General features: G+C 54.1%; 1 protein-coding gene across 2 annotated transcripts; it reads left to right on the top strand.

Annotated features, from left to right (window-relative positions):
* The first annotated feature begins 4,622 nt into the window (after positions 1–4,622).
* On the top strand, positions 4,623–13,781 carry PI16 (peptidase inhibitor 16). Of its 2 annotated transcripts, none has more exons than XM_006106946.2 (6): positions 4,623–4,835; positions 9,034–9,255; positions 11,082–11,191; positions 11,448–11,536; positions 11,984–12,685; positions 12,868–13,781. In XM_006106946.2, the coding sequence occupies exons 1-6, from the start codon at positions 4,665–4,667 to the stop codon at positions 12,987–12,989; spliced, it is 1,416 nt and encodes a 471-aa protein (XP_006107008.1). In that variant the 5' UTR covers positions 4,623–4,664; the 3' UTR covers positions 12,990–13,781. The 2 variants fall into 2 exon arrangements, with proteins under 2 accessions (XP_006107008.1, XP_014304392.1); XM_014448906.1 differs by having other exon boundaries at positions 11,981–12,685.
* The last annotated feature ends 3,530 nt before the right edge of the window (positions 13,782–17,311 follow it).

The raw sequence follows: 17,311 nt of genomic DNA, 5'->3' as shown, positions 1-17,311 counted from the left end.
CTGCAGGCCAATGCTCTATCCACTGAGCAAAACGCAGGTCGGGCAAAAAGGCCCAGTTTTTCCATCACAGATTCAGCAGACATCAAACACCCATGTCAGCTTGCTGAGGGGTTTCTCGGTGCTCACTGTTAGTTCCCACGCCTGCTGTGCTGAGAGCAGTGACCAACATCTGGCAGGAGAGAGAGGCACCTGCTCAAAGACTAGAAGCCAACACAGGGGTGGAGTTCCCCCTCGCTGCCATCAGTGTTTGTGGCGGAGTCCTGCTGTTCCAGTGGAACGTGGTCTAAATGCATAGACAATATTCAGAATAAAATACATATTCCTCTGAGTCAGAAAACGTGCAGATCAGTAGATGTCAGCCACTGCCAGGCCCCCATGTGCCCGGTTTTGTCGTCTCTTGCTCCCTCTCCCCTCCCCTAACTGCCTGTCTTCCATTCCTCTCTTCCCTGTCGGCTCGCCTTCAACCGCCCTCGCTGCAGGGGCAGGTCAGGCTCCCGTCCCACCCCTTGCCACTGCTCCCCTCACCACAACGCTGGGGAAATCACTCTACCTCTTGCGTGTGTGGGGATTGCAAGGCCCACCTGGGGGCTGTCATGAGGAGTAGCCCCCGGGGCGAGGGAAGGTGTCCAGGCCGAGTGGGGCTCTCTGGCTGCACACCCGTGGTCCCCAAACACTCTCGCAGGCTCTGGTCTTAACTAGTCTTTGTTCCCAACTCACTTTCCCTGTCAGGCAAACCAGCTCCTCCTTCTCTGCCTCCCCCGTCCACAGCCATGCGCCCCCACACCAGCATCCTGCCTCCCACAGGTGTGTCCTCCCCTCCAGCTTCAGCCTCTGCTACAACCTGGGGCCCCGTAAGCTCTTCCCCCATCATAATGATAGCGAACACATTCCACTGGCTAACTCCTTGAGCACTTGGTATGTGCCAGGCACCATCCCACGCCCTATCCATGCACTAACTCATTTCATGCTTTCACTCCCCCTATGAGATAGATTCTGTTCTAAGCCCACTTTACAGGTGAGGAAACTGAGGCTAGCAAGCGGGGAAATAACTTGCCCAAGGCCACCCCGCTGGTAAGCCCCACGCTCTTATCCACAGCACTATATGCCGCGCGGCCTCCTGCTTCATGGCAGCAAGAATTGGGCTGTCGTACTCAGCAGCTCAGCACCCGGCTCTGTAACCCTTTGCTGAGTGAGTGAATGAGTGAATGAGTGAATGAACGAATGCTGCCCATTGTGCCCGGCTTACAAAGCTATTTTCCTCTGCTGCAGAGAAGCCAGGCAGAGGCATGAGGGTGACACCAGGGCGGCCTGCAGCGCCAGTGTCTGCTCTGCCCAGTGGCTTCTGAGCAACCTGTCCCTCCCCCCGCTGAGTCCAGCACCTCCCAGGCCAGGCCTTCAGCACCTTAACTCCCTGTGATGTCCATGTTCCCTTCTAAGTCTTCCTATTTCAACCTCAAGACCAAGCTTCGGGGACTCACCACGTTCTCTTGTCCACAGAGAAAGATCTCCATCTCACGGCTTCAGCGGCCGAATGCCCTGGGAAGCTGCCCAGCGAGCTGGCTGTAGGTCTAACCTGCTTTCTCTTAGTCTTCTCTCCTCCACTTTGATGTTCCCCAGTATCTTCTCCTCTTCCCCGCAGACCAACCCATTTTCCTGCACTCTTCTAATTCGCCCCCATGCTATGCTACACTCTGCCTCCTAAATCTTTCTTCTCCCCTTTTCAGCTACCCATGTATTTCCTTAATCATCCGAATCTGGCCCGCGGGCCATAGTTTGCCCACGGCTGGTTTAACCTGCTTTCTCTTAGTCTTCTCTCCTCCACTCTGATGTTCCCTAGTATCTTCTCCTCTTCCCTGCAGACCAACCCATTTTCCTGCACTCTTCTAATTCGCCCGCATGCTATGCTACACTCTGCCTCCTAAATCTTTCTTCTCCCCTTTTCAGCTACCCATGTATTTCCTTAATCATCTATACATATAAAAGCCTAAGCGACCGGCCAACCGTTGACCATTCGACTGGTAGCTATGACACACACTGACCACCAGGGGGCAGATGCTCAATGCACAGGCATGGAAACATGGAACAGACTGATGAATCTCAGAGGGAAGGGAGGAAAGGGGAGGGTGGAAAGAAATTAGCCAAAGATCTTATATGCATTCTAGAGGCCCGGTGCATGGATTCGTGCACTGGTGGGGTCTCTCAGCCTGGCCTGCGGGATCGGGCCGAAACCGGCAGTCCAGCATCCCCAAGGGGTCCCGGATTGCGAGAGAGTGCGGGCCAGGCCAAGGGACCCCACCGGTGCATGAATCCGTGCACCGGGCCTCTGGTTTTAAATATAGTTATTTGAAAATCTTCTAGATTGTTCTATTATCTCAAGTTTTGGAGACAGAAATCCTCCTGTTTGTGTTGTATGCCATTGCTCATGGTAGCTCAGTTCCTCATGTGTTTTTATAATTTCTGACTGTGAGCTAAAGCTGGGGGTTTTTCCCCTAAAGCTGGGGATTATTTCCCCTCATGGATGGCCCAAGCTGGGTTGTGAAAGCTCCCTCCAGATATGATTTTGCCTTTGTTTCTGCGCCCTACTCTGGACCAATTTAAGAATCCCCAAGTTATTATTAGTGTTGTTATTGTAAAATATACATAACGTAACATTTAATATTTTAACCATCTTCTGTGAACAGTTCAGTGGCATTAAATCCATTCACATTGTTGTGCAATCATCACCACCATCCATATCTAGAACCTTTTTGTTGTTGTTAATCCTCCCCTGAGGATATTTTTTCCATTGATTTTTAGAGAGAGTGAAAGAAAGGGGGAGAGAAACAGAGAGAGAGAGATAGGGAGAGGGATAGAGATAGAAACATCAATGAGAGAGAAACATCACCCATCGGCTGCCTCTTACACGCCCCCTACTGTGGATAAAGCTGCAACCCAGGCATGTGTCCTGACCAGGAATTGAACCAGTGACCTCTTGGTTCATGGGTTGACGCTCAACTGCTGAGCCACACCAGTCGGTCGTGTCTTTGTAGTTTTTAATGTGTAAGTCTTTTGCCTCCGTAGTTAAGTTTATGCCTAAGTATTTTATTCTTTTTATTGCTATTATAAATGGAATCATTTTCTTTTTTTAAAATAATATATTTCTTCAAACTTCCAATTGCTTTTTAAATTGATTTTTAGAGAGAGGGAGAATAAGAGAGAGAAACATTGATTTGTTGTTTCACTTACTTATGTGTTCTTTAGTTGTGCCCTGACCCGGGGATCAAACCCACAAACTTGGTGTATCAGGACGACGTTCTAACCAACTGAGCTATCCGGCCAGGTTTGGAACTATTTTCTTAATTTTCTTTTTGGATTGTTCGTTGTTGTGTATAGAAACACAACTTTTGTGGGTTGGTTTTGTATTGTGAGACTTTGCTGAATTTTTTAATTAGTTCTAATCGTCTTTTTGTGATTGAATCATATTATTTTGTTTTTGCTTTTGTTTTTACTCAGAGATCTGAGCAGTGACAGGTTTTATTGCATCTTCCAAAGCCAGTAAACAGACTTCTTCCTGGTCCCCATTCACTGAGCGTGCAGGCTTCGCGGATCCCAGCCGAGCTCCACAGCACTGGTTCCAGCTGCCTGCCTCATGAAGGCCAAGACCTCAGCCCCGCCCTGCATGGTCGCCCCGTCCAAGCGCTTGCCCACGGGGCCTCCTTCCCTCCAATACCCTCCCCTCGGAGCCCCTGCTCATCAGCTCATCACCCCACTGCGTTTCCGCTCTCTGGATTTGAAAAATGAACATATTCTATTTTCTACATATTCCGAGCAGGAGTGACCCCAGCACCCCACTTCCAAAGGCGCACCTCAAGCACCGGCGTTCCCAGAGAGCACATGGGAGCCGGCATTCTATCCATAGAAAAGCCCTGCGACAGGACCCAGCTAGAGAGGGACGCAGCCAGTCCCTCCGCCAGTAAGCAAGCGTCTGCCTCCCCCTGGGCTGGGAGCCGGCCAGGCTCCTGCCTGTGGGTGGTGGTTGTCTACTGTTACGGAGGGCCTACTACGTGCCAGGTACCGCACTGGGTGCTTTACGCGTATTCGATCTCATTTAACCTGCTGCCAGCCCTGTGAGGCCGGTATGATTACTGTCACTGATTCAGTTCAGGAAGTTGCCAAAAACACAGCTAGCAAAGCTGCAGAACCAAGATTCAGACTTAGTTTGGCTCAACCTTTACCAAACACACCTCGTCTTCCTCCATCCTTCCAACGCCACCTGTACCTTCCTCTTCTCGTCCAGTCCTCTGGGTGTGGGTCTGTGCGGGGTGCCTTCCTCCGCTCTGTCCTCAGCACCCGTGGGTGTGACCTCTGCAGAGGGTGCTGTGCTGGGGCCCGGAGGACCTGTCCACCAGGAGGGATGGGCTGTGGCACTCCCGGGGTGCTTGGCCGGAGCCCCGTTACTGAGAAGAAAGGCGTTTGCCCAGGACTCCGAGGGGAGTTCCATCCTGGGAGTGAACCCAGCCCTGGTCGGGACCCAAGCACCCAGCCCTCCCCGAGACATTGTGTGAGCCGGCTGGGCCTCCAGACAGCCCCTCCCGCCGCCCCAGCCAGGGTGGTGCTTGTGTGGGAGGGACTTTAAATCCAGCTGCCAGACCCCTGGACAGCAGAGGCAGAGAGGGCTGGCCACCATGCACAGCTCCCGCAGTCTCCTGGCGCTGCTGCTGCCGCCGCTGCTCTTGCTGGGGGCCACCCCGGGGCCCGCCGGAGCCCTCAGTGATGAGGAGAGACGCACCATGGTGGACCTGCACAACCTCTACCGGGCCCAGGCGTCCCCACCCGCCGCCAACATGCTGCAAATGGTGAGTGTGGTCAGAGGCGCCCACCTGCCAGACTGAAGGGGTGCTGGGCCGGGCCCCCCACCAATCCCTCCTATCCCGTCTCCAAAGCTGCCTCAGAGGCTCACCTCTCCTGCCAGTGACAGAGTCTCTGAGATTATATGACTCACAGGCCCCATGGCAGCCCCATTATAGCGACGAGGAAGCCGGCTTAGGGGACAGGGTGGGCCCTCAGGGGCTTGCAGGTCACTAGCCGACAGAGCCGGGCCCGGGCGCCCCAGCTCCCCTCCAGTGGCCCTTTCCCAGCACTTCCTAAGATGCATGTGTCGCTGGGGTGGGGGGGGGACACCTTGGTGACAACAATCTTTCAAGGAGGGGAGGAGAGGAAGCAGGGCGGCAGGAGCCGGGCACTGAGGTGGGCTAGCACAGGAAGTAGGCGGGGAGGACTCTGTCGGCCACTTGCACGACCCAGGACTTGGGGTGAGTCCCTTAACCTAGGAAGGACCCTCAGTTCCTCTTCTGTGAAGCGAGGTTATAACTGGAGTCACACGTGTATCAATATGGCCTGAGTCTCGTAGATGGAATTTTGAGTTGGGGTAAAAATGAAACCTCAGCCCTAGCCAGTGTTGCTCAGTGGTTAGAGTGTTGGCCCATAGACCGAAGGGTCTCGGGTTCAATTCCGGTCCAGGGCACATCCCTGAGTGGCAGGCTTGATCCCCAGCCCCAGTCGGGACGTGTGCAGGAGGCAACCAGTCGATATGTCTCTCTCTCATCGATGTTTCTCTCTCTCTCTCTCTGTCTCTCCCTCTCCCTTCCACTCTCTTTAAAAATCAATGGAAAAATGTCCTCCGGTGAGGATTAACAAAAGAAAGAAATCTCAGACACATATATATTAGGATATAGTTACACGAAGTTTGAAAATGTAAAAAATACTGTTATATATACAGGTGGCAACACGTGCTGCTGGAGTAAACATCCATGGACAGCCTGCAGAAGACAGAGCCATTCACCGGGTGGTTACCCCGTCACAAAGGGAGGGTTACTGAGGGCAGTCAGGGCAGGATGTTCACCGTCAGGATTAGGAGAGATGAAGTGAGAAACTCACTCCTTCCTGCTCTCCCTGAGGACTGGACTGGCCACCCCTCCAGCCACCCTCAGGCGACCTGGCGGGTTGATGGGCAGTGTCCAAGGAGCCATAACTGGCCCCCGAGAGCAAGGTCACTCTGGGGACCACAGCAGCAAGCCTGGGGGTCCGAGACCGGCGTTTTAACAGTCGAGTCCAGTCTGGCGAAGTGACTGGCGGCCCCTTTACCGTCAAAGGCCTGTTTCCTGATCTATCACGAGGGGCTGGCAACCCTGCCCAGGGGGCCAGACAGGAGGACACAGGAGAAAGATCTTGGAGGGGCTCTACAGACACACACAGCACCTCCATTCAGGCCCTGTCGGCCGGGGCCACCAGGGGCTGCAGACACAAACCAGGAGCCTGGTACCAGCTCTGCCAACAACTCTGCCTGAGCCCCTGAGTTCATCGTTGGGTCCCAGGTTCCCGTCTGCAGAACCTTAATGCCCCCAGCCTTGCTGGCTGAGGCTGGGGCTACGCAGGCTGGGAGCTGCTTTGCCTGCAGAGATGGGCCTCAGTGGGGCAACATTCCTGGAAGCAGCTGGGCATTGAGGGGCACAGGGCTCAGGTGCAACTCTGCAGTGGTAAATGCAGAGACTCTGGAGCCAGGAGGCCTGGGTTCAAATCTTTTTTTTTTTTGTAATATATTTTTATTGATTTCAGAGAAGGAGAGAGAGAGAGAGAGAGAGAGAGAGAGAGAGAGAGAGAGGGAGAGAAACATCAGTGATGAGAGAGAATCATTGATTGGCTGGCTCCAGCACGCCCCACAATGAAAGATGGAGCCCGCAACCTGGGCATGAGCCCCGACCAGGAATTGAATGAGGGCCTCCTGGTTCATAGGTCGATGCTCAGCCACTGAGCCACGCCAGCCAGGCTCAAATTTTCACTTTGCCATTTATTAGCTGTGTGGCCTGAACCAAGTTACTTAGCCTCTCTGTGCCTCAAACCTCCTCATCTGTGAATTGGGGATGATAACAGAACAGTCCCCTTGTAGAGTGGTTGTAAGGATTAAATGAGTAAACATGTGGAAGGCACTTAGAACAGTGCCGGACAATTAGTAAGTTCTCAGTAAGTGTTTGATGGACAAAAGGGAATGCTCGGGGGTGAGGCAGGTGGGTTACTGTGGACTCTTCTCTCTCCCTCAGCCTCCACATCTAACCATCGTTACCACCAGAAGGTTCCGTTCTCCTACCTCCTCCCCGATCTCTTTGGCACAACCTGACTCAGTTTTCCAGTTCTCCCAGGACTAAGCCTCTCCCTGCTTCCCAGGCTCGGGCTGCACTGGCAGAATGAACGGCCCAGCACACAGGCCTGACCCCCCTGGAAGCCCTGCACTGGCTCCAGAGCCCAGGACAAGGATCCATCCCCGAGAAGGCCCTCTGTGTGCCTGGCCCCCGTCTACCTCCAGCCTCCGCTCCTGCCCACGTTCTCCTCCAGTAACCGAACTGCTTGTCTTTCCCAGTCAGAGCACCACTCCTCCTTCCTCTCAGGTGGCTCTTCCCTCTCCACAGGCCAAGCCTCACCTGCGAACTCTTGGCTACTGTCTCCTTCCCCGCCTTCAGGTCGGGCTAAATGGCCCTCTTTGGTGCCTCCGTACTACCCCTTGCATATCTGTCATTCACCACACGGTGGGCCAATTAATGGCTTATGACGATGTGAATTTGGGCTTCTTGGTCCTTGTTGTTGCCTCAGGCTGGCATGGTGCCCAGGACTGTTGAATGAGAGAGTGAGTGAGTGAGTGAGTGAGTAGATGAATGGACTTGTTTTCACATGATGACCATGTGGCCAGTGGGGGCGGGTGCTGTGACTCCTAAAGCTCCCCAGAGGTCTCTGGACCGCTGAGAAGCCTTAAGTCCCAGAGCAGTGACGCTAATGGTGGGACTCCAGGCATCTAGTCAGAACGGAAACGAGTGGCTCTGCAGCAGAGATTGCTTTAAGCAGGGTCCTGTCTCGGTTGTCAAAGGTTGACAGACCCCTGCTGTGCCAGCCCTGTGCCCGGCAGTGGGGATGCGTCCTTTTCCCACCTGAAGGAGCTACAGTCCAGTCTGCGGTCCAGCAGGCCATCCCCGGGCCCTGGTCCTTGTCCCCAGCACCCTGCCCCTTCACCACTCCCCACCTCCCACTACTGCCAGAGTTTGGGAGGACCGCAGGGACCAGTGATTTGAGACAAAAAGTCCCGGAGAGGGAAAGGGATTCACCCAAAGTCACGCAGCCGGGCTGTCCCAGCCCAGTGCTCCCATCCATGCCCCCGGCAGCGGCTACGGAGAACCGTGTGAGCGTGGGGAGTGGGTGTGGACACACAGCCCCCTCTCCTTAGAGCCGCCCCAGCTCTTGTGCTTTACGGCTGCCTGGCTCCCACAGCTGGATGGGCCCCCGGAGGGTGGAGCAGGAGTTTCGGCCAGGCAATGGTTTCCAGGAGAAGCCAGAACGAAGTTTAATGGGATCCAGGCCTCCCTCCTCAACCCTTTGGTCAGATGCCTTGTTAGTCCCTCTTCCCACCCACTCGGAGCTGTGGGCCCAGCAGGGGACACAGGACCTCAGAGGCCCCCTCACCTAAGTGCTGTCCGCCTGCTGTCACACCGCGGTCCCCAGTGGAGAACTCTGCCTTTGGGAGGGGACATGCTTTGGGCCACTAGGGCCACGGTGAGCGTCACTCCACACTGGACATGTGTGGTCCTCGGAGCAGCTCAGGCAGCCCTGGGAGGTAGGCAGGGGCCTCGCTGCCAAGTTTCACTTGGGATATTAATATTAATCCATAAGAACACTGTCCCAAACCTGACCTCATTTCCTGTTCCCAACACCCTATGGGAATTCAGAAAGACTAGGCAATCGGTCCGAAGTCCCACAGCTGGTGAATGGCCCCAAGTGTAGCCAACCCCACCACCAGTGGTGGCACTCACCCCCCACAGAAGCCACCAGGAGCGAGACCTGGGCCAGATCCCAGCCAAGACTCACCCTGCAAGGAGGGGAGGGTCTCCGGTCTCCAGGGGCCCCGGGGAACCCCCACCTTCTCCTCCTCTTGGCATCTGGGCATCCTCCCCTCGCCCTCCGGGCCCCCTTCGCCCTCACTGAGCCCAGGTGTCCTCGCCTTCCTCCCCGCAGCGGTGGGACGCGGAGCTGGCCGCCTTCGCCAAGGCCTACGCTCAGCAGTGCGTGTGGGGCCACAACAAGGAGCGCGGGCGGCGCGGCGAGAACCTGTTCGCCATCACGGACGAGGGCATGGACGTGCCGCTGGCGGTGGAGCAGTGGCACGTGGAGCGCGAGCACTACAACTTCAGCGCTGCCACCTGCGAGCCGGGCCAGATGTGCGGCCACTACACGCAGGTGCGAGGCCGAAGGGCGGCGGGAGGGCGGGCCGGGCGATGGGCGATGGGCGATGGGCGGGGCCTCGTGGGCAGTGGGCGGGGCCTCGTGGGCAGTGGGCGGGGCGGGACCACCTGTCCCATCACCCCGCACCCCCCCTCCCGCAAGTGCCTGAGTCCACACTCTACGCCCCCTTAGACCCTTCATAAAAGTTGTCCTTCCCCAGTTATTAATGACTGTCTAGACCTGACAAAGTCTGCTTCTCAAACCCACTAAGCCATGTTCAGTTCATAAAAAGCACAATCTGAAAACGAGGCCGCCCCTCGGCCTCCCGGTGCCGAACAGACCGAGGCTGGGTGTCTCCGAGCCATTTCTGCCGGTAGTTGTGGCACAGGCGCCCGACCAAGCTCGAAGCAGCCAGTCCTCGGGCTGAGGGCACCGCTTTGCCCCGGCAGCACGGACCCCCACTTCTGCCTTCTCGCTCACGGTCCCTCTGTTGTCATGTCTCATGGTGTGTAAGTCGCTGCTTCTAACCTGCCAAAGACCAATAAAGCGAATAGATAATTTTGTTGTTTAAATTTTCGTTTGCTTTTAAAAACTACCGAAGGAAGAGCAAATCGTCGCGGAGGGAAGGTTTGGGGGCCTCTGAGAGCTTATCCCCGCCTCTCGCAGTCACCTTTGCTTGTGGGTTCTCACTGCATTTTGAAAGTTTGAGTTTGCAGATAAGAGGTGTCAGGGTGTGTGTTGTGGGGATAACATCAGGTTCCTGAATTCTCTTTTTCCTCCTCCCAATGCTTATTTGTTGTTCAACAATAACACAAAGACAAGTTTTTTTTAAAAGACAAAAATAAACCAACCATCTTCCCACCCATATCCACCAATTCCATTTTCCAGTGCCTCGTTTGAGGGGTATTTTTAGTGCTAATCTTTAGGGCAGGAAATCCCAACATTACCCGCCTAGATCAGGAAGTTATGAGGGTGCAGCAGCCCTCCCTCTGTACCCTGCCACCTCCCCCCCCCCCATCCTCCACAGGGATTGCTGTCAGTGCCCAGCACGAGTGGGTCTGCCCCGCCTCACCCCAGCGTTCTCCAGGGCTGAGTGCACGTGCACGTGCTCATTTCTGCCTGGGAGATGCTCAGCAGTGGTACCTGGGGGCCCTTCAGCTGATTTAAGCAAAGACCCCCGTCCTGGGAGGGTGTGCAGAATCCACAGGCAGAGCCAGAACTCACAGCAAAAACCGGCCAGTTTGCGAGGCTCCTGGGCAGACGAGGCTTAGACACAGCGAGGGGAGCTGCCGGGCTCCGCCCATGGTGGTGCACGAAGACTGTTTGACTTCTTAAATTTTATACTCGAGGCAGAACTCCCAGCACCAGGAGACCCGTACTCAGAGATGGCAGGTCCCTGCTTGTGGTCTGGGGAAAGTCCCACTTCCCAGATGGCTTCTCCTGTTTCTTTCCTTGGAGTTTGCTTGTTGCTGAGTTTAAGATTGTCCCATTTGAAATGAATTCCCTTGGATAGACCCCTCGTTAAAAAGCAAGAGCCCCTGGGAACAGCCCACAGGAAGCACTCACGAGGGTATATCCAAAGGGGTGGTTTTCAGAGGGAGAGAGGCCTGGGGAAACAGTGGCTGGCAGGGGAGAGTCGTCTGTTCAGGACAAGCCCACCGCCCCACCCTACCCTGGCCCCCTGCTCAGAGTTTTGTCCTTAAGCTGCATGTCATCAGGGGCTTGGATCTTACCGGCTGCAGGGTTGCTCCTCTCCCCACCTGCAGAGGCTGGTCAGAGAGGCACCAGCCAGGGGCCGCCCCATCCACGCTAAACTGTTGGTTCTGCCCTCCCTCCTTCAGGTGGTCTGGGCCAAGACAGACAGGATTGGCTGTGGCTCCCACTTCTGTGAGAAGCTCCAGGGCGTTGAGGAGACCAATGTCCATTTACTGGTTTGCAACTATGAGCCCCCGTGAGTCCGAGGGAGCCGTTCGGGTGGGCAGGGCCAAGTGGAAGGCTGGGTTGGACGCAGTCTAAGGAGGTGGGTGGGGGTAATCTGGAGCCCAGGTCGTATCTGCCCCTGGGGGAGCTGTGAGGGCACCTGTAAGTCTGCTCTCACTGATCCAGCCAATTGGTTGGGGCACTTCCGGTCTAGGTGTGTGTATAAGGGCTAGGGTCAGGGGTTGCGAGGGACCCCCAACCCCCAGCATCCTCCCCGCCTCCTGCAGGGGGAACGTGAGGGGGAGGAGGCCCTTCGAGGAGGGGACTCCGTGTTCCCAATGTCCCTCCGGGTACCGCTGCGAGAATTCCCTCTGTGGTGAGTCTGGGATGGGGTGGGGAGGGAGAGGAGGGAGAGGGAAGGTGGAGCCCCTGAGCAGTGCCGGGACTGGGGAGGGGCCCAGCAGGACGCGACCTCCAGGGGCCCTCGGCAGGCCCACCCCATCCGGGTTGCCAAGCCCGTTTTGCCCTCCTTGCGCAGCCACTTTGACGCCCTCTCATTCCAAGTGAATGGATTTCAACCCTCACAGCAGAGGGTAACGCCCAATAAGGAAGGGGAGGAGGGCAGATGGGAAAAGCCAGGTGGGCGGGCTGATTGGTGGGCGTGTTAGGAGCTGGGATCCAGCTGAAAACTGGAAATGCCAGTGCAGAGAGAGGAAGACTTGGTGGAAGAGCAACCGTGTCAATCACAAGAAGTAGAATTTATTATCAAAGGGATACGGGTCCTGCTTGAAGCAGTAATGCCCGGCCTTGTCTCTCTTAGCAGAACCCATGAGCTGCCCAGAGGAGGACCAGGAGGTGCCTCACCTGGAAGATGGAGAGGCCCCACCTTCCCTGGCAACTGAAGCCTCAGGCTCGAGGAAAGGGGGGATCTCCTCTTCCCTAGCAACAGAAACTCCATCCTTCTTGGTAACAGAGGTCACAGGCTCCCTGGCAACCAAGGCTCTACCTACTGTAGAGACCAAGGCCCTACCTACTGTAGAGACCAAGGCCCCATCTTCCTTAGCAACGGAAGGCCCATCCTCCATGACAACTGAGGCTGCACCGTCCTCCACAACTGAGTTCCCTTCATTTTTGGAAACTCACAGCCCGCTCTCCTTGGATGAGGGAACAGCTACCTCCCCCAAAGCGACCCATGATCCCATCTCAAAAGGGGTGGACCCAGAGGCCAGCAAGACAAGCACGCCCTCCAAGAGCCCAGAGAATTCTCTGCACCTCCAGGTGTCCCCGACAGGGACACAAGGGCTGCCACCCCACTCCCAGGAGGAGGGCAAGGCTGAGGCCAAGTTGCCTTCGCCCAGTGAGGTCTTGGCCTCAGTTTTTCCAGCCCAGGAGGAGCCAGATGAGCGGCAGGCCACGCGGGAACACGGGGGGCACATCTCCAAGTCCCTGCCCAACTTTCCCAATACATCTGCCACCGCTAATGCCCCGGGAGGGCGAACCCTGGCCCTGCGGTCGTCCTTGCCAGGTAAGGCCTGTAGGGTCCATCCTACCTTCCTTCCGGAGCCCGGATTGTCACCAGGAGGGACATGTCCCCTCTGAGTAGGAGCTGCCTCCTGGCTGTTGGTCTCCACCTGCATACATGGTGGGAGGGCGGGAGGTCAGGCAGAGCGGTCTCCAGGCCGAGGCAAACCTTTTCCCTTCCTCTAGGTGCAGAGGACCCTGAAGGGCCTGAAGTCCATTCAGGGCTGAACTCGGGCCCTGGTCACATCTGGGGCCCTCTTCTGGCTCTGCTGCTACTGCCTCCCCTGGTGTTGGCTGGAATCTTCTGAGAGGTCACTACTCAAAGGCGAGGCCTGGTGAGGGGACCTGGCCTCATGCCCACTCTGGATCCTCCTTCTCCAAGTGAGAGGCCACATCTTCCCAGGCAGGTCCTGCTCTGTGGCCCAGCAGCCACCTCCAACCCAGCTTCTGGCACTGTCCCAGGAGTGCCCCTGCCCCGGGGTGGCCCGCCCCTCAGCTATGCAGACTGAGCAGTGTTCCCGTGGCCGGGGCCATGAACTTCTAGGGACAGAAGATCTCGGGGCTCTCCAGGAACCCCTTGGCCCCTCCCAGACCCCTGGCCTCTTCCTGGAGACGTCTGAGTCCCAGGCTATTCCCAGGTGTGCCTCCTGCCTTCCCAGGCTGAGGAGGTCAGCTGCCCTTCTGCCATCTACCCCACCCTGTCCCCAGCCCCCCAAATAGAATGCTTCTTGGCTGAAGGCCCTCTGGAAGGGAAGGCTGCAGGGCATGTGCCTCACCCCGACATCTTGCCTGGCTGCCAGTGAGCTCAGGTTGCCGCCCGATGACTGCATATCTGACCTGGACCCCTCCGGTGTCAGTCCAGGGGTGAGGGGGGATTCTGGGGAGATCCCCGCCTGCCTGGTCTGGGTTGACTGTCTCTGCCAGGAAGGCATTCTCCCAGAGAGCCTTCCTCTCCCTACTTGCTGTGTAGCTGGCGGGGGTGGGGTGGGTGTGAGGGGCAGATGGACGAGCCCCACCTGGTGGGGTGTTATGGGTGGGGCAGGCAGAGACCAGGAGAGGGAAGCAGCCCCTGACTCCTAATAAAAGCCTGTGTAAGAGTACCCGGTCTCCATGCTTGCGAGGGCAGGTGGCCCTGAAGAGGCTCCACACCTCCCCTACCAACCTGTGGCACCTGTTCTTTCACACCCCTCTACCCCCAAATACTCCGTTTCGTCCTTTGGGGCACCCTGCCTTTGTTTCATATCGGCACCTCCTCAAGTCTTCAGGTTGCTGACAGGAGGGTAAGGGGCCAAGGGCACTGGGCTGACTCTCCAGCTCCAGGACTCACCAGTGGGGCCAAGTGGGGCTCTGTGCCCGGGGTCAAGGAGTGGCATATAACCTCTTCTCGGGGGCTGCTACCAGCCCCTCTGGGACACAAGGTCAGAAAGGGAGCTCATGCCAAGCCCTGGCAGTTGGAGGAGTCCTGAGAGAGGCCGAGTCCCAGACACTGCCCAGGGAGACTGTGCAGAAGTGCAGTGGGGCAGGAAAGCAATACTAGGCGGGCAAGTGTGTGCAGGGCCAGCAACAGTAGGCGGCTGAGGGCGACTGGATGCCAAGCTGGTGTCGGTGAGGGGCAGAGCGACTGTCTCCAGGCCAAAGCCCGTGTCCGCAGTTAAACAGGAAGCATGCAAGTCAGGCCACAAATGCCTGCCTTTCATATATGTATAAAAATATGCTAGAGTGTATCCCTATTAACATATAACTCACATGACATAAAATTCACTCATTTCAATTGTATCACTCAGTGGTTTTAAGTGCATTCACAGGGTTGTGCAGCCATCACCAAGGTCAACTTTAGAATATATTTATCACCCTACAAGAAACCCCACACCCGTTGGCAATCACGTCCCCTTTCCCTCCAAGCCCCCTCCCCCCAGTCCTAATGCACCACTAATCTATTGTCTCTATGGACTTGCCTATTCTGGACATTTTGTATAAATAGAATCATATACTACGTGGCCTTTCGATCTGGCCTTTTCACGTAGCATAATGTTTTCAAGATTCCTCCATGTGTAGAATAGAGCAGTACAGTACGTCATCCTTTTTATTACCAAGTAATATTCCATTGTATGAAATGCATCTTAGTTACCCACCCATCAGGTGGTGGACACTTCAGTTGTTTCCAATTGGGGACTATTATAATCATACTGCTATAAACATTCCTGTACATTTTTCATTTCTCTTGGATATATACCTAAAAGTGGTATCATATGTTAACTCTGGATCATATGGTAACTCTTATGCTTAACTCCCCCCCGCCCCCCGCAAAGTTTTATTGAGAAACTAGAGGCCCGGTGCAGGAATTCGTGCACGGGTGGTGGGGTCCCTCTGGGTGGCCAGTAGGGATCAGGCTGAAACCTGCAGTCTAACGCCGCCTGCAGCTCCTACCTGCCGCTCCCACTCATCCTGGCCCCACTGTGCCTGCCGCGGGCTCGTGCCCAATCAGTCCTGTTCGGATGAGGCTCACGCTGCCGCAGCAGCGCTCACCAGCCATGAGCCCTGCGTCTGGCGCCCTCCCAAGGGGAGTGGCCTGCGGGATGGGGTGAAACAGGCTCTCCGACATCCCACAAGGGTCCCGGAATTGTGAGAGGGCACAGGCCAGGCTGAAGGGTCCCACTGGTGCACGATCAGGCCAGGGAGATCAGACCAGGGAGGGCTCCAGGGTGTGTCCAGCCCATCTCACTCAGTCCTGATTGGCCGGACCCCAGCAGCAAGCTAGCTTACTGGTTGGAGCATCTGCCCCCTGGTGGTCAGTGCATGTCATAGCGACTGGTCGACCAGTTGACTGTCTGCCCCCTGGTGGTCAGTGCACATCATACCGAGTGGTTGAGCAACCTTACCATATCATTAGCATATTATGCTTTGATCTGTTATTCTGCAATTTGGTCTATTTGCATATTACCCTTCTATTATATAGGATAACTGACATACATCTCTGTATAAATTTAAACCTTGGCGGTCCAATTTTATTTTTGGAATTCAAACAGTCTGGACCAAATTAATTGACGGGATTGAATGTTGAACAGGTTTGCGGTGTCGACCTCAGCCTCGACGTTGGACCAAAAAGGGTTAAAGCATACTGCATGATGGTTTGATTTACATATATTGTGAAGTAATCACCACAATAGGTTTAGCTAACATCCCTCTTCTCATAATAGGAAAGAAAAAAATTTTCTTCTTGTGAGAATTCTTACAGTTCACTCTCTTAATAATTTTCCTATATGCCTACCTACAGCAGTGTTAGCTACAGTCATCATCTTGTACATTACATCTCTGGTACTTACCTTAAAACTGGAAGTTTGTACCTTTGGACCACCTTCCTCCAATTTCCCCTCCCCCAACCCTTTGCCTGGTCACTACAAGCCTCATCTTTTCCTGTTTGGGTTTTCTAAAGATTCCACATATAAGTAAGATCATACAGTATTTGTCTTTCCCTGACTCATTTCACTCAGCCTTTAAGGTCCATCTATGTTGCCAATGGTAGGATTTCCTCATGTTTATGGCTGAATAATATTCCATTGTATAAATATACCACATCTCCCTTATCCTTCATCCAGGGGTGTACACTCAGGTTGTTTCCATGTGTTGGCTATCTCTATATATAAAAGCCTAGGCGACCATTTGACCGTTCGCTATGACATGCACTGATCACCAGGGGGCAGATGCTCAACACAAAGGCATGGAAACATGGAACAGACTGATGGAATCTCAGAGAGAAGTGGGGAGGGCAGGAAGAGATTAACCAAATATCTTATATGCATACTAGAAACCCCATGCATGGATTCATGCATCAGTGGTATGAAATGGGAATCCAACTTTATTCTTATGTATGTACATGTCCAGTTATTCCAGCATCTTTTGTTGAAGATTATTCTCCCCCATCTAATTATCATTACTCTATCAAAAATCAGTTGGTCATAAAATTGAATGTTTATTTCTGAATTCTTAATCCTCTTCCATTGGTCTATATGTCTATCTTTATGCCAGTACCACACCACATTGACTACTGTAGCTTTGTAGTAAGTTTTGAAATCAGGGAGAGGAAGTCCTCCAACTTTGTTTTTTTCCAAGATTGTTTAGTCTATTCTAAGCCCCTTTAATTTTAGGACCAGCTTCTCAAATTTCTGCAAAGAAGTCAGTTGAGATATTAACAGGATGTGTGTAACCTGCCATCTTAACTATGATAAGTCTTCCAATCCATGAGCATGGGATGTCTTTCCATTCATTTAGTTCTTCTTTAATTTCTTTCAACAATGTTTTATAGTTTTCAAAGTGTAAGTTTTTCAATTCTTTTGTTAAATTTGTTCATAAGTACTTTGTTACTTTTGATGCTATTGTAAGTAAAATTCTTCATTTCTACTTTGTCCAATTGCAGGTGTATAGAAATACAATTGATCTTGAATCCTATACCTTTCATGAATTCACTTATTATACAAGCAACTTTAGTGGATTCCTTAGTATTTAAAAAAATATATATGTTTTTATTGATTTCAGAGAGAGGAAGGAGAGGGAGAGAGAAACATTGATGAGAAACATTGATTGGCTGCATTCGCTGCACGCCCCTTACTGGGCATCAAGCCCGCAACCAGGG

The sequence above is a fragment of the Myotis lucifugus genome, unplaced genomic scaffold (genome assembly GCF_000147115.1).
Source record: "Myotis lucifugus unplaced genomic scaffold, Myoluc2.0 scaffold_954, whole genome shotgun sequence".
In the NCBI taxonomy this organism is placed as follows: domain Eukaryota; kingdom Metazoa; phylum Chordata; class Mammalia; order Chiroptera; family Vespertilionidae; genus Myotis; species Myotis lucifugus.
The sequence above is the reverse complement of the archived record's forward strand: the minus strand, read 5'-3'. Positions and strand labels throughout refer to the sequence as shown.